Source organism: Helicoverpa zea, chromosome 13 (assembly GCF_022581195.2).
Source record: "Helicoverpa zea isolate HzStark_Cry1AcR chromosome 13, ilHelZeax1.1, whole genome shotgun sequence".
NCBI lineage: Eukaryota > Metazoa > Arthropoda > Insecta > Lepidoptera > Noctuidae > Helicoverpa > Helicoverpa zea.
The window spans coordinates 10,981,909-11,004,747 of record NC_061464.1 but is presented as its reverse complement, the minus strand read 5'-3'; the positions used below and the strand labels follow the sequence as shown (position 1 = coordinate 11,004,747).

The 22,839-nt window shown below is 38.1% G+C and overlaps 4 protein-coding genes across 5 annotated transcripts; 3 read left to right on the top strand and 1 right to left on the bottom strand.

Annotated features, from left to right (window-relative positions):
• The first annotated feature begins 839 nt into the window (after window positions 1–839).
• Window positions 840–3,301, top strand: LOC124635665 (carboxypeptidase B). The gene is made up of 5 exons (XM_047171607.1): window positions 840–996; window positions 1,215–1,424; window positions 1,880–1,985; window positions 2,210–2,521; window positions 2,684–3,301. The coding sequence occupies exons 1-5, from the start codon at window positions 932–934 to the stop codon at window positions 3,278–3,280; spliced, it is 1,290 nt and encodes a 429-aa protein (XP_047027563.1). The 5' UTR covers window positions 840–931; the 3' UTR covers window positions 3,281–3,301.
• Window positions 3,302–4,559: 1,258 nt separating this feature from the next.
• On the bottom strand, window positions 4,560–7,256 carry LOC124635663 (carboxypeptidase B-like). The gene is made up of 5 exons (XM_047171606.1): window positions 7,160–7,256; window positions 6,731–6,940; window positions 6,085–6,190; window positions 5,278–5,589; window positions 4,560–5,171 (listed from the first exon to the last, which is right to left on the bottom strand). The coding sequence occupies exons 1-5, from the start codon at window positions 7,222–7,224 to the stop codon at window positions 4,566–4,568; spliced, it is 1,299 nt and encodes a 432-aa protein (XP_047027562.1). The 5' UTR covers window positions 7,225–7,256; the 3' UTR covers window positions 4,560–4,565.
• Window positions 7,257–7,590: 334 nt separating this feature from the next.
• Window positions 7,591–17,699, top strand: LOC124635774 (carboxypeptidase B-like). 2 transcript variants are annotated; one of them, XM_047171729.1, is made up of 6 exons: window positions 7,591–7,650; window positions 14,055–14,430; window positions 15,714–15,923; window positions 16,125–16,227; window positions 16,384–16,695; window positions 17,050–17,699. In XM_047171729.1, exons 2-6 carry the CDS (start codon window positions 14,384–14,386, stop codon window positions 17,650–17,652), a joined length of 1,275 nt encoding a protein of 424 aa, XP_047027685.1. In that variant the 5' UTR covers window positions 7,591–7,650; window positions 14,055–14,383; the 3' UTR covers window positions 17,653–17,699. The 2 variants fall into 2 exon arrangements, with proteins under 2 accessions (XP_047027685.1, XP_047027684.1); XM_047171728.1 differs by lacking the exons at window positions 7,591–7,650; window positions 14,055–14,430 and having other exon boundaries at window positions 14,945–15,923.
• A 932-nt stretch (window positions 17,700–18,631) lies between these two features.
• On the top strand, window positions 18,632–21,893 carry LOC124635775 (carboxypeptidase B-like). Its single transcript, XM_047171730.1, has 5 exons — window positions 18,632–18,773; window positions 19,264–19,473; window positions 20,313–20,415; window positions 20,672–20,983; window positions 21,231–21,893. The coding sequence occupies exons 1-5, from the start codon at window positions 18,709–18,711 to the stop codon at window positions 21,825–21,827; spliced, it is 1,287 nt and encodes a 428-aa protein (XP_047027686.1). The 5' UTR covers window positions 18,632–18,708; the 3' UTR covers window positions 21,828–21,893.
• Window positions 21,894–22,839: the final 946 nt, after the last annotated feature.

Here is a 22,839-nt window from a genome sequence, read left to right as displayed (position 1 = left end):
AAAACAGCCGATATGTGCAATAGTGACGACGAGACGGATTACATTTATAATTAATCATTTAAATTCATACTGGATATAGATATCATCGATAAAGTAAGTCTGGTTTTAATATTAAGACTGATAATTAAAAGTTCGTATTTACCTATTTTGAAATGGTATTTATATAGGAGGATCATTCATTTGGTTAGTTTGTTGTTCAGTTACAGAACAAAAATGTTCTAGTCCTGTGTGAGGGTGTGTGTGTGTGTATAGAATGTGTGTGTCCTGTGTGTTAAGGGCCTGCATCTCAAGATTGATTGTGTCCGGTGGGGGACTGGATGCACTAGATTCCCAGACCCCCTCCACTCAGGCGAGGTCGGAGTGCCGCTGGGCCTTTTTAGTGGGTATACCGGGAACGTCGTTACCGGAGAGTCCCACATACCCCTCTCCCGTCCCCCGACGGGAAGGGCATGCGTAATAGCATTTTTTACCCAGCGACAACAAAAAAAAAAAAAAAGATTGATTGTGTGGATATGAATCGAGACACATAAAATGTTTGGAATAACTTATTATGTACCTTGTCAGTCTATCATATCTGGTCCTTATAAATATTTCATACTTATGATTTTTCCAACCTGTAGAAGCATGCTCATTGATCCAAAGTGTTTTGACGTTTGGTTGTCTAGTCTAAGTCTGGCGACGCGGCTTGAAGAGAAAGATATTAGAAAAAGACTAGGCAGATGATTGGCCGATAAACCAAGCATCGTCATACAACACCACTAGTATCATGGCACACGAGACTTCACTCCTAATGGCTGAGAATTTAGAGATTTTTTTATCAGTACTTTACAAACGCTATCTAAAAGATTACCGGTCATATCTATGGGTACCAATACTTATAAAAATAGAGTAAATGATGCGGTACATCTGAGTGGTGAGGAGTTTGATCAAGATGAAGTTTCTGCTGGTATTGGCGTTGTGTGCTGTGGTTTACGCTAAGCATGAAGCATATATCGGGTCAGTATATTTGACTTCTTTGTGGTAAAATAGGTAAACATGTCTAGACATGTTTAATTTGTAATGCTTCTGCAGTTATTTATTTTTATTGAAGATAGCACAAATTGAAGCACTAAACCCAATTAGTTGTTCCGTAATAAATTAATTGGTCAATTACAACTACAGTTTTATTTCTCAAAAAGCAAGAGAAGTGTCTAATTTACTTTTTGTATTCGCAGGTGGAAATCCTACTATGTAGGTGTAGCTACCGATGCTCAGGCGAAAGCTTTGGAGCCCCTTATCCAGAAGTATGAACTGGATTTCCTCAGCCACCCAACTAAATCACGGGAAGGCGTAGTCCTGGTTAAGCCTCAACACCAAGCTGGATTTGTCCAGGATATAGAAGCTGGAGGAATTACTTACAGGATCCATGCTGACGATGTCAAAAGGTAGATATGATTATGCTGAGGAAAAAATAGATTAGTGTAAATGGTTCTGCAGTCTTCGCCAGAATAGATTTTGCTGGTTTAAAGATAGCTGAAGTGTCTTCTGTCTCCACTAAAACTTACTGGGTTGTTTTTAAAAGTTAATTGTTACGCCATAATTAGAAATTCATAAATGCAGTGACACTTGAAGATAACGAACAACATGGCTTATATTGCCGGATTACTTACTACGATTAATTAAAACCATTGTGTTATTATCAAAATTAAGAATCTTATGTTGGTTCACCATTGAATGTGGAATAGGCCTCCCCAAAAATATGGTTTATTAGCCAATCCACGGTATGACACATTCAATTTCTGCCTGCTGCCTGCCAAAGCTCATTAACTTAATTATTATTAACAGTTTTACCATAAAATTACGTACATTGAAAACAAATGAAGTTGTGTAAATGTTTCAGGCAACTTGAATTTGATGACCAGCTTATCGAAATGCAGAGGATGTCTTCATTTACCAGAACTGCTGGACGCCAACTACCTTACGATAACTATCAGGAATTGGAAGTGGTAGGTGTTTTCCTAAAGAATATATGCCCACAGAGTTTATTGTTTGGTTTACATAGTTGCTGAGCGCTAAAGTAAAAATGTGGACGTCGGAAATCTCCGAATTAATTTATTAGTTCTTGAATAAGGTATTTGTACGGTTTAGTGCAGATGGCAAATACTCCTAAAGTATACATACAACTTCGATTAAAATCTTTTTCGTCAAATGCAAACTTGTTTTTTTGCAGATTGATGAGTACCTCGACTACATTGGTGAAAAATATCCCGATGTTGCTACCGTAGTGAATGCTGCTGAATCCTTCGAAGGTCGTCCCATCAAGTACATTAAAATCTCCACCACCAACTTTGAGGACGAAAACAAGCCCGTCATCTTCATCGATGGTGGTATCCACGCCAGGGAATGGATCTCTCCCCCCTCTGTTACTTGGGCCATTCATAAGCTGGTTGAAGATGTTACTGAAAACGACCTTTTGGAGAAGTTCGACTGGATTCTTCTGCCTGTTGTCAACCCTGATGGCTATAAATATACTTTTACCAACGTAAGTGCCTGTAGTATTTCTTCTTAGTACATCTACTAATTAACTAGAATTGAGTATATTTTTTGTGTAATCTAGAGAGAATTAAATAAACTGTGAAAGTCATCACGTCATCGAACATACTTGTCTTGATCCTGGGATAAACGAAATTTTATTTATTTTCAGGAAAGATTTTGGCGCAAGACTCGCTCAACCAATAATAACCCACTCAGTCAGATCTGCCGTGGAGCTGACGGCAACCGCAATTTCGATTTCGTGTGGAACTCCATTGGTACCAGCAACAGCCCATGCTCAGACATCTACGCCGGTACTTCAGCCTTCTCCGAGGTCGAAACCAGGGTCGTCAGAGACATCCTCCATGAACATTTAGCACGCATGGCTCTTTACCTCACCATGCACAGTTTCGGAAGCATGATCTTATACCCATGGGGACATGATGGTTCCTTATCTCAAAATGCCCTTGGTCTTCACACTGTGGGCGTCGCTATGGCTTCTGTTATTCAAAGTAATGCCCTTCCTAACTTCCCTCCTTACACTGTTGGGAACTCCGCTCTTGTGATTGGGTATTACATCGCAGGATCTTCGGAAGACTATGCCCATTCTATTGGAGTGCCTCTGTCTTATACCTATGAGTTGCCCGGTCTTTCATCAGGTTGGGATGGCTTCCATTTGCCTCCTCAGTACATTGAACAGGTTTGTCGTGAGACCTGGGAAGGTATTGTTGTTGGTGCAAGACGAGCTGGTGATTTGTTCAGAAAATAAATTATTTAAGTTGATAAAAAAGTTTTTGTTTTATTTCCAAGTATTGTGTGAGGTTTGTAAATAATTAATAAATATGATAATGAAATTTTATACAACGTGATAAGAAATAAGTTCTGAGGAATTACCCACTGTTTCTTTCACGTTTCGTGGGGACGACTACCCTGACCGGGATAAATTATAGCCTATGTTACTCGGAAGGAGTGTAGCTTTCCAGCATAGAATTTTTTTTTCAAATAAATTCAGTAGCTTCGGAGCCTTTGTGGTACTTTTTTTAGTCAGAACTTAACTAAGTTACTCAACTAAAATATTAATAGATAGGAAAGTTATCTTCCTTTATTTTACACGTGTATTTCCCGCGGTTTCACCTACCTCCCGAGGAAACTACTTCGCGTACCCGCATAAAATATAGCCTATTTCGCGCGGAAGTAGCATACCTTCCTAATATTGATAGTTTTTTTAAACAGTCTCAATAGTTTTAGTATGGAGATTTTTAAAGTACCTACAGCCTGGCAATCGATAGATAACCAAAACAGTAGCAGTTTGTATGAAACTATCTTATCATCTTATCAATCGAATAATAGCTAAAGAACAGGTGTAATAACACCTTTAATCCAGTGTAATCAGAAGAGACATAAATCAATCGCATTAGGCTATCAATTATAATAAATAATCTTTAACTTTTCCATCAATTTGTCATTACAGTGAGTAATTTGAAAACAGCGCCACCTAGCCGTATTAGTTTGAAACTTTACGTAAATATAACGATCGTGTTATCTAAAATCTTTAACTACAACATTTGTAAATAAAGTGATTGCTGTCATATCACAATAGGTGGCGCTTTTTGAATTAACAATATTGCAACAGATATTTAATGAGCTGCATGTTGCTTCTTTCTAAGACGTAGGTAATTAAAATAGGTATATAGGTACTTACCGGGTTTCTTAATCTGTTTTAATTTCACTGGCAATTGCTCATAGTATCTTTTTGACCTGTAATTAGAATAAATTACTAGCTATAAAGTTCTAAAATTAGCAATTGTCACTGTTCGATGTAATTTATGATAATTACAAGTACGTACCTATATGTAAGCACTTTTTTTTGAAATCATCAAATGACCCCTCCCGCTGGGAAACCCATCAAGTTCCTTCTGAAGCCCTTTATGTACCAGGGAAGCAGTAACTCTTTCCAACAATCCCGCAGCAACGGCAGGGTCTATGTAATTAGTGCAATGGAAAGGTCGAGGTTGGGGCAGGACCGTCACAGAAAAGAAACAAGTATGCAGTCTTTAAAGCTTTTTATTCCTAAATAAATCACCAGCCCTCCTAGCTCCAACAATCAGACCTTGCCATGTTTCATTGCACACCTGTTGAATATACCTAGGGTTCAAATTGAATCCAAGTAATGTGTTGGACAGACCAGGTAGCTCAAAAGTATATGAGAATGGCACGCCAATTTGGTGTGCATAATCTTCTGAAGCCCCAGCCGCTGGATAATTCAGAACTAAAGCTGAATTTCCAACAACATAAGATCGGAAGTGAGATAGAGAATTCTGATTGATTGCCGTTGCCATAGCAACTCCCACCGTATGAAGACCAAGGCCGTTATGAGATAGGGACCCATCATGACCCCATGGGTATAAGATCATGCTTCCGAAACTGTGCATGGTGATGTACATAGCCATGCGTGCTAAATGTTCATGGAGGATGTCTCTGACGACCCTGGTTTCGACTTCGGAGAAAGCTTTAGATCCAGCATAGACGTCTGAGCATGGGGTGTTGCTGGTACCAACGGTGTTCCAGAAGAAGTCGTAATTGCGGTTACCGTCAACTCCTGGGCAGATACCGCTTAAAACGTGCTGGTCCGTGGATCGAGTCTTACGCCAGAAACGGGACTGGAAGGAGAATTAAATATAACGTTAGTTTTTAATTTTGTATGCCTATGCTGATAATTGCAGCTATATCTGATGATAATAAGCATTTGCAAAAAGAAATACTCACATTGGTAAAAGTGAATTTATATCCATCAGGGTTAACCACAGGCAAGAGGATCCAGTCAAAATTATCTAGAAGATCTCTTTCAGTAACATCTTCTACCAGCTTGTGAATGGCCCAGGTAACAGTGGGGGGTGAGATCCATTCTCTGGCGTGGATGCCACCATCGATGAAGATGACGGGCTTGCTGTGGTCTTCAAAGTTGGTGGTGGAGATTTTGACGTACTTGATGGGACGACCTTCGAAGGAATTGGCAGCAGTCACTACGGTAGCAACATCAGGATATGTGGCTCCAATGTAGTCGAGGTAATCGTCAATCTGCAAAAAACAGGCTTGGATTTAGTTTCAAACAGCAATGCACCAAGATATCATTTTTAAAGGGTATCTGGGAAAATTTTATCATTGTGACGTGAAGTAGCAATATAAATCCTCAAACAAATTACGTAAAAAATCTTGAAACATACTTAAAAGTTGATAAGATAGTGACGTGACTTCTCGTTTATCGATTTTTGCGTTTATATGACTTGGATACAGAAGCTCAAGTGATTGATTAGTATGAGTAGGTATATGGCAAAATATTTAGGACTTGCTTATTTAAATATAATTAATCATGATTGAAATCAGTTTAACAAGTAACAATTAAAGGTTAATATAAAAAAAAAAACTCCGAAAATGTACATAACAACGACGATATTATCTAAGTTTGAGTTTTTTCAACTGCTGCTAACTTTGTAACATCTATTTGCAGCGGATCCCTTTTGACCTTAAGTTAGTTAATGAATGTTGTAAATGAGATAAAACAAATATACATACAGCTTCAATTTGTTGATAGTTGTCATAAGGCAGCTGCCGACCTGCGTTCCTCATCATTGATGATATCCTTTGCAGTTCAATGACCTGGTCATCATAATCCAGTTGGCTGAAAATAAACAATGTTGATTTGTCAAAATCTTGGTTTCTTCTTCTGGTAAAACACTTATATATAATACACTTGATAACATGAAATCAGTAGACGATGATAAGCATATTCATGGATACGAGATGCAAGACAAGAGAACCCATAGATATTGTAAACAATCAATTATTTGGTTAGGAATTAAAATGTAGCCCCTTAAACATTTACCACTAATTGCTGGCTAGAATCATGACTATATTTTAAAAACTTAATCTTCAATATTATTTGTTTGTGGGAGCCGTGGTGGCCTAGTGGGCAAAGAACCAACCTCTCAAGTATGAGGGCGCAGGTTCGATTCCAAGTCAATTTTAATTGGGTTGCCCGGGTAACTGGGTTGAGGAGGTCAGATAGGCAGTCGCTTCTTCTAAAGCACTGGTACTCAGCTGAATCCGGTTAGACTGGAAGCCGACCCCAACATAGTTGGGAAGAAGGCTCGGAGGATGATGATGATCTTCAATATTATTTGTTATGGAATTAGCCTATGTATTAAAAATTTCAATGTACCTTTTAACATCCTCAGAATGGACCTTGAGAGCAATACCCTCGGTTTCCGCTTCCAGGATAAAGCCTGCTTGATGTTCAGGTTTGACCAAAAGGACACCTTCTCGACCCAGGATCGGATGGCTCAAGACATCCAGCTCATATTTGTCGACCATTGGCCAAAAGGCCTTAAACTGGTCTTTGGATTCTAGACCTACATAGTAGGATTTCCATCTGTAATTATAAAGTTTAATTAAGTTTGTATTCATGGAATGTTTTCAACGTAGGTATTAGTATGAAAATGAAAATATACTTAAAAAAATATCTCCAAAACATTTATGAATTAAAACAGCTCTAGCCCTATCTTTTACTATATTTTTATCTTTTACGCCATCTTTTTTTTGAATGATAAAAGCTCCAACAGCAGTAATAACTACTTCTCTAAGTACTAACCCGATATATTCTTCATGTTTGGCATAAGCCAAAGCGAACAGCGTGACCACAAACACAAACTTCATCTTGTACGAATGTCACACTCATGCTTATCAATGTTTTTATAACTGTTCTGAATTCTTATCGTTATCTTCCCAAAGATATAGTATCGGAATCTGGACAGGATTATCGATAGAATAATTAGAAGTTAATTCTTTAAATCCGTTATGACATTAAAACTTCTGATTAAATTCTTGACCGTTATTTGAAGCTTACTAGTTTGAGATAGGCACCTACGTGTTTTCCGCTTTTATCTCTGTCCTTTTCTACCCCATATCTTGCATCTCTCTCGCACACCGACCAGTTTCACTACCCACCAGGCAGGAGGCGACGAGTGTTCTCGGCGGCCACAGTTCGTCATTGGCGTCTTGTTTTCCGCCCGAGAAGGTTGGTCTAACCAACCGCTGTAGTATTTCGTTGAAAAATAAACTCAGTGCTCTCGCAGAACACAGGTGAGTTTATAATATTTTATACAATTTGTTAACGGTTTTACCGTTCGATATTCGATTTTGCGAAATCAAGTGTTAATATTTTGTACATCTACCCCTTTTTTTGTCACGAGTTTCTTCCGTGTACTTTTTTTTTTTTTCAGTAATTTGTTTTCAGAATGAGTGACTTATAAAGCAAATACGGATGCGGTAAATAATAAAGCTACCACAGCCCGTGCACGTGACTATGGAAAAGAAAGCAAGCCCGAAGTTCCTAAGGCACCTGTGGCCCTAGTTCAATCCTGCAAGGCGTTCAACTTTTTGACAAAAAAGAATGGTGTGAGGTGCGGTCCAACCAGCATCTCCTTAGTTCGGACTGGTCACTACCGCACTTGAAGAGGGCTGGTGGTGTCAAGAAAGCTTTTCGGCCTTGAAAGACTTGGTACGCTCCCCTCGGACTGCCAGTAAGTCTGTTAGCCACCCCCCATGGGGGTCGGCTCATTATCACGGCGTGTGATGGTTTTCGGCCTTGAAAGACTTGGTACGCTCCCCTCGGACTGCCAGTAAGTCTGTTAGCCACCCCCCGTAGGGGTCGGCTCATTATCACGGCGTGTGATGGTTTTCGGCCTTGAAAGACTTGGTACGCTCCGCCTAGGACTGCCAGTAAGTATACTAGCCACCCCCCGCAGGGGTCGGTTCATTATCACGGACCCGCGCAGGGTACCAATCTTGCATTTTGCGAGTCGCAGCATCATTACAAAGCAGGGACCAGTAAGTATACTAGCCACCCCCCGCAGGGGTCGGTTCATTATCACGGACCCGCGCAGGGTACCAATCTTGCATGTTGCGAGTAGCAGCATCATTACAAAGCAGGGACCAGTAAGTATACTAGCCATCCCCCGCAGGGGTCGGCTCATTATCACGGACCCTCGCAGGGTACCAATCATGCATGTTTCGGGTCGTACCATCATTGCAATCTACCCTCGCAGGGTGGCTTTTTGGATCGACTTTCGAAGAGTCGCCATTATAACCTTCCCTCGAAGGGAAATGGTAATCACACTCACGCTGAATGGCGTGTGACGCAAAACTCTAAAAGCTCCCTTGGGATATCACGAGTAAATTACAATAGGAACCATGTCCAACAGAGGAAACAGAAAGCGTCCAGGACCGCAGGCGGACTTTGATGCGTCCAACAAGGCACGTAAGTTATGACTTTCCAGGCGGGTTGCCTAACATTATATCAGGACCAATGGAAAGAAATGGGAGCTCCGCCTTTCTTGTTAAAAATAATAACTGGGTATCGCATACCATTGGCCAAAAGCCACCTTTGATAGATAATGCCAGATTTGACCAGAGAGTCCAAAGAGATGGATGTCGTCATATCCCAAATGATAAAACAAAAAGTTCTATTGATAGCTGCAAATTCTGCCAGCTTTCTTTCCAATATGTTTCTTGTGCCCAAAAGGCGACGGAAAGAACCGTCCAATACTCAATCTCAAGGTTCTCAACAAGTTCATAATTACGGAACCCTTCAGTTTAATAAATGTTTTTCGGGTGCTAGAGTTTCTTCAGAAAGACGAATGGCTGTGCAAGTGGATCTCGCCCAGGCTTACTTCTACCTTCCGGTAGCCGAAGGTCACAGATATGTTCTTCGACTAGTATACAGAAGAAGACTGCTTCAGATTACGTGCCTACCATTTGGCTTAAGCACGGCACCCAAGACCTTCGCCACAGTGACCAATTTGGGTGGCTCAAACTTTGAAAACTCAAGGGTTACTTATAATTGTGTATCTCGATTTTCTGGTGGCTCACCAAGATATATTTGCCTACTTTGGGATCATTTGCACCATGTTTTGGATGGCAAGTGAATAAATCGCAAGCATTATCAACAAGATAATGACAAAACGCACTACGTGACAAACAGCACGACAAACTTAGAAGACCTGCATAGCTTGATAGGACTTTTAAACTTCGCAAGTTTTCGTTGTTCCATACGGCAGACTGCATTACCGGGCTCTCCTCACTTTCCTCAATGCAGTGTTGAACAGCAATCTATACCTACCCTATTCATGGAACCGTGAGCCAAACGGTGAACAAACCATAAAAAGGGTTCTTATAAGTCACGATTGAAGTAATGATCATATTTTATAAAAATAACTACGAAAGTAATATACTGACAACATTAGAAATGATATTTTAGAACGATGTCTGTGGAACTTATGCAATCTTTTCAAACTTAATTGAAATCAAATATGTATAATAAATGCCGTAAATTATTTTCTTAATTTTAATGAAATATGTAGTAAATCGTTTACATTTAAAATGAACCTATATAGAAGTCTTGACTGTCATACATAGAACCCTACTTAATTGAAGACCACAGATACTAAGAACATTTTACATAAAAATGTGACGTTTTTGTCATCGGTCGGGTTATACCCACCATTTTGAAAAAGTGTCATTCTTTGGTTACATTGTGGGCTCACGGCTCGGTGAATGGAGTATAGCAATGTTGAACCTACCAGCAGATACCTTAGCAGATCTAAAGTGGTGGCTGGTCAGCTGCCACCAAACCTTGGATATTCATTCGCCACTTCCCTGTCACCTTATAACCACGGACGCCTCCGATGTAGGATGGGGGCACAACTGAACGGAACTCCCGTAATGGGTTCATGGAACGAGAGAGAAAAAGGCTTTCACTGCGATCTGAAAGAGATGCTTGCAGTATTAACTGGAAAATCACGGCAAGTTGCTAAAGAGATCAACAGCCATTTTTCAATGCAGAAATGGGACTGTGGTGTCATATCTAAGAAATCAAGGTGGCACCCGATCAAGGAGCCTACCGAACTTGACGTACAGAGTATTCAGTTATCTTGAGCTGTATCAAATCTATCACGTCGTGAATCATATACCAGCCCTATTCAACAGTCAGGCAGACCATCTCTCCCGACACAAACCTCCACCGGAGTGGCATCTTGTATCAGCAGTGGACCTATTTGCCTCGAAGCGAGCCCAGGGACACATAGTTGTGTACTACGTGCCCCTAGATCTGAAGGACCCGAAAGCGGGGTTCCACGATGCATTTTTCTCAAGTTTTGACTTACCCGCTAGCATGGGTATTACCGCCACCTTACCTTATACCGTAGGTCCTCAGTCATCTCAATTCAGGAACGGGAGTTAATCTCATAGTAGTTCCTTCGGTGGCACCAGGTATTTTGGCGAGCAGATTTGAAGTCCCGATCATTAGCAGTACCCTACACACTGATGAACCTCGAGCAGAAACCGATAGACACAGCAACGGGGATACCCCCTGCCAAGGTCAAGGAAATGGGGGGGGGGAGGGACAATGAGTCTCTCCGACTGAAGTCTTCTTCAATCCACACGCAACACTTATCAATCAGCTTGGAGTCGATGGTTAAATTGGGGCGAAAAGTATGAAATTGGATCCTATGAATCCTTGAATCCCTATTTGGACCTATACTTACCCAATTTTTAGCGGACTTACACATAGTAAATAAACTAGCATACAATACTATTTTATTACACAAGTCAGTTATAGCTACACTATGCAATGCAGAAACCACTCTAGAGCTAGGTTCACACGTTCTAGTCGGACACATTTTAAAATCAATAGCGCTGAGCAAACCTGTTCCCCGGGAAGCCGTCCATCTGGAATATTGACCAATTGGTAACCTACTTAAGTGCAGTAAACGTAGACGAGAATAATCCATTTGCAACTTCCAGGCACACTGCTGCTCTTTCTTTTGCTAGCTTGTTTCGGAAAGGCGAGTCCATGATCTTTCCTTGCTTGCAATAGACCCAGAACATTTCAAAAACAACAAAGATAATTTAATCTTATGGCCAGTCTTTGGCTCTAAGACCGACAGTTCTAGTCATAGGCAGTCGGGTTGTTGTTTGATGGATAATCAGGAAAATATAAATCTAAGTCCAGTGTATTGGGTCAGAAAGACTAAAGCCTTGTTAGAAGATAGACGGACATCGGCTAATTCCTTAAATTTATTTATATCCGTTAGAGGCCAACCAAAGGCAGGCACCCGAACGATGATGCGGGTGGATTAAGACATTGTTAAAAGAGGCAGGAATAACTACAACCCCAGGAAGCTTCCACTCGGCGGTAGCGTCAAAATCTGTATTGACAATATACCTTTGGACGATATATTAGCAAAGGGTAATTGGCGATCAGGCAATACATTTGCCCATTTTTACAGAAGGGAAAGATACCCACTAAATAGAAGTAGCAAGTTATCTCGATTATTTAATTAATCCAGCTGATTAATGTCTATATTTTTGTTACTATTGTTATTAAGAAGTATCGCAATGTTTTTGTTAATTACTATTAGAAAATGAAATCAATTTTTGCTTTTGTTCTTGCATCTCTTTTTTAATTTTTATTACTCATCCTTCGAGCCCCTTTCCCAACTATGTTGGGGTCGGCTTCCAGTCTAACAGGATGTAGCTGAGTACCAGTACCAGTTAACTTTGATTACATTAGTATTCCAGGACGCAATACACATACTTACATGTGATTACTCGTGTACCTAAGTACCTATTTACATACACAATTTCATTGTGCTTTTGCTCACATTGGCGTCCACTTCCACCAGGCGATAACAAACACGTCTCAAACTAGTAAGCTTCAAATAACGGTCAAGAATTTAATAGCAGCGTTTTACCTGAAATAAAACGCATATTAAATACTTACCTTATTTGAAGCTTACATTTTAATTTCTGCCTGGTGTTTTCGACTCAATGACGAACTGTGGCCGCCGAGAACACTCGTCGCCTCCTGCCTGGTGGGTAGTGAAACTGGTCGGTGTGCGAGAGAGATGCAAGATATGGGGTAGAAAAGGACAGAGATAAAAGCGGAAAACACGTAGGTGCCTATCTCAAACTAGTAAGCTTCAAATAAGGTAAGTATTTAATATGCGTTTTATTTCAGGTAAAACGCTGCTATTATAGTTGGTTGGTGGTATCGTAATAGGTATTGCGCAAAAGCACTGCGTCAGTTTTAGGTTTTTTGTTACTAATAGTTTTATCTACGTCATGCTGTGGACTGAATGATATGGTCCGCATTACAGACGAGTTATGTCCAGCGAACTGAAGATCCTCATTAGGAATACACCTGTAATAATTCTAATTTCTCGAGGATTGAACGTTTGACGTAAATAGTTTGTAAACAATTTTTTTTCTAATAAATTCCTGCTACTCTATAAAAAAATTCTGGATCTTAAACATTTAAAAGATCATACTTGGCCTATACATAGGTGTCAATTATAGACTTTAATATTCCTTTCTCTGTTGTAAAAACCCTGATTTATATTTTAATCAATTTATGAAAGAAGCATAGGTGTCAATCGTCACGTCCAAAACTGTTTAGTAGTAAGTTTAGGTATTGCTGTTACAATATAAATCAAAGGATTAACTTTGGTAATTCGATTATCTTAGATAAGGGGGCAATAAAATAGTCAAAATGCCAATACGCGCGTGACAATAATCGTGATTATTATCAATACAACTTCGTCGAAATCTCGAACCGGATTTTATGACTCGTGACCCACGAGTGTAAACAAAATTTGGAAAGACTTCTATAGCTAAGTAGTATATTTCATATCCAGCGCAGAACCCTAATTTCCTCTGATATCCACGATTTCAACAGCAATTTATTTAGAGCCTTTATGTTATTTTCTATTTTGCCTTTCTCTTCATTTTCTCAGTGTATGCATCTGATTTTGCAACACCTTTGAACATTTTATGTTTGATGCCTTTTACATGACTTTTAGCAGTAACATTATTTATTTATATTATTAAAATACATATATTATTTATTTATATGTATTTTAAATGTTATGCCTATTATTTTAATTTATACCGAGTAATATTTTATTTAGGACCTTCTTGCAGAATGTGGTAATAGTTCAGAATTGATTAATTTTAAGTAGCACTAGCTTTATATACTTTTATTTATTATCTTGAACAGGGAATAACAAGAGATAATTTCGTGGCATTTCCGGCTTATCCAGCTCATAACTGCTGTACCTTTAATGTCATCCTTATCTCAATTTCATTTTATTTTAGGCATGATTCAGTTTTCAAAATAATTATTTGTAGGTACCTACTTTAATTTTATTTTTACTTATTTTGTTTTTAGTTATTCCCCGTACGTGCCACTAAGCTTGTACTCTTCGAACGGTTGTTTGTTAATATTTATTAATCTATGCCTACCATTATTAATATTAATAATACTATCTTATATGCAATTGGTGTCCAAAGATTAATTGGCGTCATTGTTATCAAATCGCGAATGCGCGCATCATTAAATCCGGCTATTATTAAAGTAGTCATCCTGTTTGAATCCGCTTTGATTTCGCATTTGGACATGCATTGTATATTGTTTTTTTGTCTATTAGGACCCAAACGAGGAGATACTAGGCGGTAAACACCGCTTACGGGCTGCAACACCAGTGGATTCGCGTGTGCATTGCCGGCCGTCGTCAAGGGTGGTGAAGAATTTTTGGAACAAGAAAAAAATACTCAGCGAATCTGGGTGGAGTTGTTTTAATAGTAAAGGGTTTAGAATGGGAGAGGGGGTTGATGGTCTATATATACCCGCACTCACCAAACATGACAGAATGCCATATCATAGGCCACTTCACGTTGGTTTTCTGTGCACGAGTGTTACTTCCCGTTTCCAGCCAGCCCAAAAGTTCCAGCCAAGAATTAGGCATGGTCAAGCTATATGTGTATAAGCTATAAAAGAAAATTTAAAAAAGTTAAATTAACTAGGTAAATATGCCAAAAATTCTGTCGATGAATGTGTTGCTATAAGCCGAACAAACAAAATACTAACCTAACCAATATATTTTTTAACAAAATTCCAACAAAATGGATCAATAACAATATGATATTTTTCCCCATTTATGTGTCGTTCCACCTAATTAATTATTTATATCAGGATTAGACGTCAGCAAACTATGATAATAATAGATTAAAATAGGCGAAAACAACTTTTACCCCAGAGTCGGTGACAATCACAATTTATTCTGAAAAAATATTAGGATCAGCGCAAACCTTTTTTGGTTTCTAACCTTGAAGAGCTATAATCTTCACCATAATCATCTCCCGAGCCTTTTCCCAACTATGTTGGGGTCGACTTCCAGTCTAACCGGATGCGGCTGAGTACCAGTGTTTTACAAGGAGCGACTGCCTGTCTGACCTCCTCATAGGATATTATTTTCTGATTTAGATTGGCAGAAATTGGAGATCCGTCCATGTCTCTAGCCATATCTTCGAGTTCATGGTTCTAGAGTCTTGTCCAGCTCTGATTAAGTCCCGTACTACGTCTTCTTCTGTTTGCCTTCAGTCCATTTTCCTATAGGTTTCTCAGTCATATTTCTTGTTTGATCATTTTTGAATTATTACTATCCTAAAACTAGTAGGTTAGTTGTTATCTTGATAGGTTTATGTGGTCCGTATCTCAAAACATCCATATATATTTATTTTTGTTGGTTTAACAACCCTGATATCGCAAATGTGAACGATATTTGAAATCATTGTTCGGATTTATTTCAATTTTATGATCGCAAATACCTGTATTACTATGTTTACGTTATTGCAAATCATTTATCATGGAATTTTACTGTGTAAAAGGTTTTATTTTAAATTCAACAACTGTTTTATTATTTGGACATAGATTTTTTAAATTTAGTTTGTTAGAATCTTTTAACACCTATGAAGTTTCTTGCTTTAGTAACCATGTATGCTTTGGCTGCTGCCAAACATGAAAAATATATCGGGTTGGTATCATCTGATGATCTTATAGAATCGTATAGTTCTGCAGTTGTCTTAAAATTAAGCGTAAGATTCACCATGACTACAAAAGGACACTTGAAATAACACCGCCATTCACATAACCGCTTATGTAATAATGAACAAATTCGGAGGCGACCAATGAACAATGTCTGCTATGACAAAAATACTCCATTAGCAATTGAACTTAAAACTGTCATAAAAAATCGTAAGCAAACAATATCTAGTAGAAGTTTATTATCCATTGAAATTGATTCTAGATGGAAAACATACATCGTGAATACCACTACTGAGGAACAGGTTATTAAATTGGTCTCTACTGGCACTAAACTCGGAATAGACTTCTTAACTACCCCGAATTTGAAGGAAGAAGGACTTCTTCTAGTGGATCCAAAACAGCAAGAAGAATTAACCAAAAGTTTGATTGCATTAGGCATACAGTACAGGACTCACGCAGACAATATTAAATCGTAAGTTTTGAACCTTCAGTTTGAAATGTTTTGTCATAGTCTTGCTTCATTGGAATCTTTTTTAATATGGTTTTTGTTTCTAGCGTCTCTTGATCTAACATTTAGGCGATTCTGGCTAATTTCAGACCTACTGCAAGTGTAAAATTTCAAAGTCTTTGATTTTTGGATGCATTTTATGTACATATCTGTTGTTTTTTAAAGATTGCTGGATCACGACGACTTTCTGATTAAAGAGCGGAATAAATCTATAGCTCTAAGAGGCCACACTTTTATGCCTTATGACAATTATCAACCATTAGACGTGGTGAGTAGATTATTGAGCTGTTTTACCATTCCTGATATACCATTCACGTTAAGTGATGAAGTGAACTTTTTGTCAACTCATCAATTATCTCCATTAAATCATTTTCTAAAAATTAATTTATTTACTAAATTGAAACAATGTTCTTTGTTTTTCCAGATTTACAACTTTATGGATACAATTGCCAGTAAGTTCCCCACGACGACCAAATTGGTAAGAAACGCATTCTCTTTCGATAGACGTCCAATCAAATATATGAAAATTTCGAACACTAACTTTCAAGATGAAAAGAAACCAGTCATCTTAATCGATGGTGGAATACATGCTAGGGAATGGATCGCACCTCCTGTTGTAACTTGGATTATCAGGAAGCTGACTGAAGGTCTAAATGAGCGTCATCTTCTTGATGAACAGGATTGGATCCTCGTGCCTGTTGTCAACCCTGACGGCTACGATTATACTTTTACTCAGGTAAGTCTAGCATCTAGCTTTTAGATGAGCAAGCCCACCATATTATTGTCAAAGCCTTCGATTCCTACGATACTGTGACTAAAAATTACCGAAGCAGTAGCATGGTATGTAGATTTCAATTGTCCCCATTTCAAATAAAAGTCAAAGCACATCTTACTAAATTATCATCATTAACTTCATTTTATTTGGGATCACCGCATGTTTCGTCTTTCATTCTACTTCTCACGTTATTACAGGTGAAATTGCCAACCATATCGTCATTCAGACAATCGATCTATCTATCTTAATCACGTACACAGATATTCCATTGATTAGTACTTCGGCTGTAAGATTAATACGCTTTTGTTCATCTAGGACCGCTACTGGCGGAAAACTCGCTCCACGAATACCCATCATAACGCCAGAAGATGTCCAGGTGTTGACAGCAATCGAAACTTTGCTCACTTTTGGAATACCAGTGACACCAGCAGTGATCCCTGCTCCTTAATTTACCCTGGGAATTACGCCTTTTCTGAACTTGAAACTAGTCTCATCCGGGACATACTCCAACAATACCGTAGTCGCATTGTTTTGTATATCAACTTGCACAGTTTTGGAAGCATGATTTTGTATCCATGGCTTCATGACGGTTCTAGGTCTAGACGGGCTCATTATCTTCATCTGGTAGGTACTGCTATGGCCGATGCTATTCATTATCATTCGTTACATCACTTCCCTGGATACAGAGTTGGTAATGGAGCTACAATTTTATACGGTGCTTCTGGCAGTGGGGTCGACTACGCTCACTCTCTTGGGATTCCTTTGGCGTATGCTTTTGAGCTGCCTGGTCTTTCTGAAAGCAATCACGGCTTCAACCTAGAACCCAGATATATTAAGCAAGTTTGCTTGGAGACTTGGGCTGGTATAAAAGTGGGTGTGAAGCAGGCTACGAAGTTATTCAGAAAAGATTATTTATAATTAGTTTTAGAATGTTTGTAAATTAATAATAATCATGTTACAGAAAATTGCTTATTTCATTGTTCTATTTATTATTTTCTAAAAGCGTTTTTCTTTAATTACTTTTTTGTATCATCCACTCTATACTACATCTGTTTTGGAGCCATTACAAAAGGATATACCTATTTAACCTAATACGAAGAACTAAAAAAAAACTATCGATAAAATTCTATCGACTCACGCCCACCCCTACAGGTCCTAGCGAACGCGAATAGAATACTCTGAATTGGAAATTGATCCCGCGTTGTGCTAAAACTTTTGCGCCTTCAAGAGCGACGTTAAAATTCCAATTAGACCTCGGAGTTTACATGCACGACGACCCTTTAAGAAATATGCAAATACTTATCATACTTCGCATAACTTAGAACTTTGTAATAGTATTAAGTAAAGGAATATTGATGGACTCATTTGGGTTGTTTGAAGTTACTGCTTATTGTTTTAGCATTTTGTATTGGAGTGGCGAAATGGAGAGAACTGATTTTTCGGTTGGGTTTTTTGGTTGCGTAATCGTTTTGGAGTGATTGTGAATAGTTTTCATGGATTAAGCGATGTTCTCTCTTATGCATACCTAAGACAATTTGTTCCTTTAGGTAAATTGACTTGCTTTCGGAATATTAATAGAATTTTTGATATTTAGTATTGAGTACCTACTACAAAACGTGTGAAATAACAACGGTATTTCAAGTGACAAAGTTTTCCTACACACTTATATCTGGAAACCCAAGAAGATTAGCTTAGTTTCCTTAAATTCTTCAACATAAAAAAACCGTGGGGAACAGCTACTGAAAAAAATACATATCATGGAAATTTCACAAAAAATGAAGGGTCGAAAGTACGTGCCTTTAATCGTATTATCTTTTAAGTACCTTCACACACACGTAGGTGTAAAAGATTAACTGTAATTAATGCTCATTAAGATATCTCGCACACTTCTGATATAAGATAAGAAAGCTGTTATCAGTAGTGAATTGTTATAAAAAGTTTTGGTGGTCAAGTTTCTATGAAGTAAGTGCCAAGATGAAGCTTATAGTGCTCGCGACGTTGCTCGTTTTGGCGAATGCCAAACATGAAGAGTATATTGGGTAAGTTTTTTTTGTTATTGTATTTTTGGATTATTTTTGATAAAAGCAACCTTTTTGTTTATGGAGAGTCACAATCTTAACAAAAAGTTGTTAATGGAATCTTTAGAGTTTGCGCCAAGACTCAATGCCTGGTAATTATTTTAAATGCAAAAGTAAATAGTTCCAAAATTTTTACCGGACTTGATTCGTGGCGCGGAGTCTGCTAGATATTCTGAAAAGTGCCTGTTAGGTGCTATGATAACTGTAGATCTCAGAAAATTATGTTATGTTGGACCTTTTGATTTCATTTTCAAACTAGAGTTTCCTACTTTTAGTCGTTAATTAAAATTAAACCGTGAAAAGGGAAAAATCTTTTTCTAAAGATTTTATAAATAAATAGTTTTTATATCATTTTCTTTACCCTTAAGCCAATGCAATAATATTATTTTATAAAAATCTTAATTCAGTAGATACCATTCTTCACATATTAACTTTATAATTTAACTTCCAGATGGAAATCCTACTATGTAGGTGCATCCACACAAGAACAGGTGAAGAGTTTGATAGAACTTGGTGACAAATTGGACCTGGATTTCTTAAGCCCAGCCCATACACATCGGGAAGCCTTGGTCTTGGTTCAACCTGATCATCAAGAGGAATTTGTGAAGAACCTGGAAGTATTGGGCATTAAATACAGGACACACACTGACAATGTTAAATCGTAAGTTTTTTATTTTATGTTGAAATTTGTTCGCACTCGGGTAAAAAGCAGCCTTCCTCGATAAATAGGATTTTTAATAACGCAAGATTTTTTGAATTGGACCAATAGCTAATGAGTTCGTTTTATTCCGTTCAAACAAACAAAACAAAGACATTCCTTATTTTTAAACTCGTATAGATAGGCAGACGCTCCAAAACTGCTTAGTCTACACTGGTTAGACTGAAAGCCGACCCCAACATAGTTGGAAAAAGGCTAGGCAGATGATGATGATAGATAACCCCTTACTCTCTCTTTGATTAAATGTTTTTAATCCATCTTTTTCTAAGGATCTATTTAAAGATTTGAAAAAAGAATTATATTGTTGAGAAATAAATCGTGTTAATCCACAATGAGTAAGCGGTTAAGCGCCACTAATCAAAATATCGTAAAAAATATTATTCGTAGTAATCGTAACTAATCCTAATTATCAATCATGTTGATGCTGATAAAATAAATTAATAACGACGAATATTCCCATACCTAGATAAACATCAGTTATTCGATAAATATTAATAACTATGCTAAATGCCGGATACTAGATTACGTAAATATATCCAGGATATTAATATCCTGTTTCTCATCAAATAGACTATGTTAACCAGTTTATAAAATGGAGATGTTCAATACGACTTTCGGTTTTTGTTAACTCAAACGATAGCACAATACTTCTGTAGTCTTTTTCTGCAAATAGGTATAGTCGCCAAACACAGAATAGCGAAAAAATCAAGTGCTTTGAATGAATAATTTTTCCAAAATAGGTGGAAACAAGGGAACAATAAAAAAACTAAATGTATTTTTAGGGCACTTGACCAAGAAGATGAAGTCATTGAAGAGTGGACCAGGTCTAGCGCCAGAAGTGGAGCCAGATCTATGCCTTACAATAATTACCAAAGATTGGACGTGGTAAGTACCACTTAGCTTTAAAACATATATAACTGAAGCAATAAGCAAAAGAGTACCTAACAAAACATTAACATTTGTTACTATATTTTTGCTGATATTGTCAATCTCTTACTTCCTTTGGTTTGTTCTTTTTTTGCCCGATTGAGATAAGAAGTTGGCATGGAGATGGGTAGTCCTTGAATACAAAGTTAGGTTACTTTTATCTATAAGCATTAAAAACCTAAAGTAAATTCTTAAATGCTATATTATCTTCCAGATCTACTCCTACATGCAAGACATAGCCAACAGGTTCCCAAACACAGTCAGACTGGTAACCGCTGCAAATTCCTTCCAAGGCCGTCCTATCAGATACTTGAGAATCTCCACCACTAACTTTGAGGACCACAGCAAGCCCGTCATCTTCATCGATGGTGGAATCCACTCCAGGGAATGGATCTCTCCCCCCACTGTTACCTGGGCTATCAGAAAACTTACTGAGGATGTTACTGAGCCTGATCTGCTGAACAACTATGATTGGATTCTTCTGCCTGTGGTCAACCCTGATGGTTATGAATTTACTTTCACGAATGTAAGTACATCAGTTCAAATGTTTGTTTGTAAGAGGATATCAATTATATCAAAAACATGAAAACCAAAGGTCACGTAGCACGGAAGGTCTTATCAGATAACTATTACAGCTTACTCACGTAATAGGTACTCTGTCCTCATAAGTATGAAATAAGTGCAAAATTATATAATCTCTTAATTCCGCTAAAACAAGACCAAGACCACGAATTCTTTTCTTTACTTTCAGTAACAGCAATCTTCTTTTCCAGACTCGTTTTTGGCGCAAGACCCGCTCTACCAACACTCACTCTAGTAGCTCCATGTGCCCCGGAGTCGACGGCAACCGTAACTACGATTTCGTCTGGAATACCGTTGGGACCAGCAACAGTCCTTGCTCCGACATCTACGCTGGAAACCGGCCCTTCTCCGAAGTCGAGACCCAAGTTGTCCGAGATATTCTACAAGAACATCTTGCTCGCATTGCTTTGTACATCACAGTTCATAGCTACGGTAGCATGATCTTGTACCCATGGGGCCATGATGGCTCCTTGTCCCACAATGGCTTAGGTCTTCACACAGTGGGAGTCGCCATGGCGAACGCTATCGATGCTCTTTCTTTACCCAACTTCCCCAGATACGTAGTTGGCAACTCTGCTCTGGTTCTGAACTATAGAGCGGCCGGTGCTGCCGAAGATTATGCTCACTCCATAGGAGTTCCTCTAGCCTATACTTATGAACTGCCTGGTCTTTCCTGGGGCAATCAAGGGTTCCATTTAGACCCTCGTTACATTGAACAGGTGTGCCGTGAAACTTGGGCTGGTTTCGTAGTAGGAGCCAGAAGAGCTGCTGAATTATTCCAAAAATAATTTTAAGTGATACCTTCTAAGTTATACTTGATACTGATATTTTAAGTAAATATATTTTTTTTTCAATTGTTTGTTTTTTTTATTATTTATTTGGAAAGTCGGATAACCAGGCTTACTAAGGGATATCGCTTTTCCCAGGTAACTGGGTTGAGTCGTCCCATGTAGAATTTAAACTGTAAGCCAACCCCAACGTAATTATCTAGTTGAGAAAGGCTAGGCAGATCATGATATTACTTTTTTTCTTCAATACCGTTGAAGGTACCTTGATTAAGTTAATAACTTCGAGGTACCACCCTTTTGGTGTACGAAATTCCCATCATACAAAGTTCAGTCGTTTACCATAATTTACGTGCAGACTGATTGAAGTTTGATAAGCGGTTCGTCTTGTCAATTTTGTTTTGAATATGTATCGTGTGTTATTAGAAGAGTTTGGCAACCAGTATGTAAAATAGTCTCGAGTTTTCTCAACAACTTCTACCACTGAAGCTTTTAATTTGTCTATACAAAAGGTGGACAGAGAAGGTTTAAAAGCAAATATATTGGTAGCAGTGTACAACTTCGAATGTTTACAATTAAATCAAGAATGGAGAAATACCACAAAATATATCTAAAATTGTTAGGGCCTTACTACAAAAACTTTAAACCCTGTTTTACACTTGTCTAATAAAATTTTGGCTGCAAAATGAACCATATGTCAACGTCATAATTTGACATTTTTTTAGACAAGGCATAAACTGACGTTTAAAAGTTTTTGTGGTAAGACGGTTAATGTTTTAACGGTAAAAATGCTGTGCTCATTAGATAGGATATTCGCTTTGAAAATAGGTGATACAACTGTCAAAGGTCTTAAAACTGTCAAAGGCTACATGTTTTATTCAAGTGTGTAAGTATTTCTACAGAACCAGAAAGAGGTAATAGTCAACCTGAGGAAAAATGAAACCTCAAAATGTTTTTCCATATCAATTTTCTTTAGCTAGGCAAAGATCACAAACATAAAACATAAAGTAAAGGC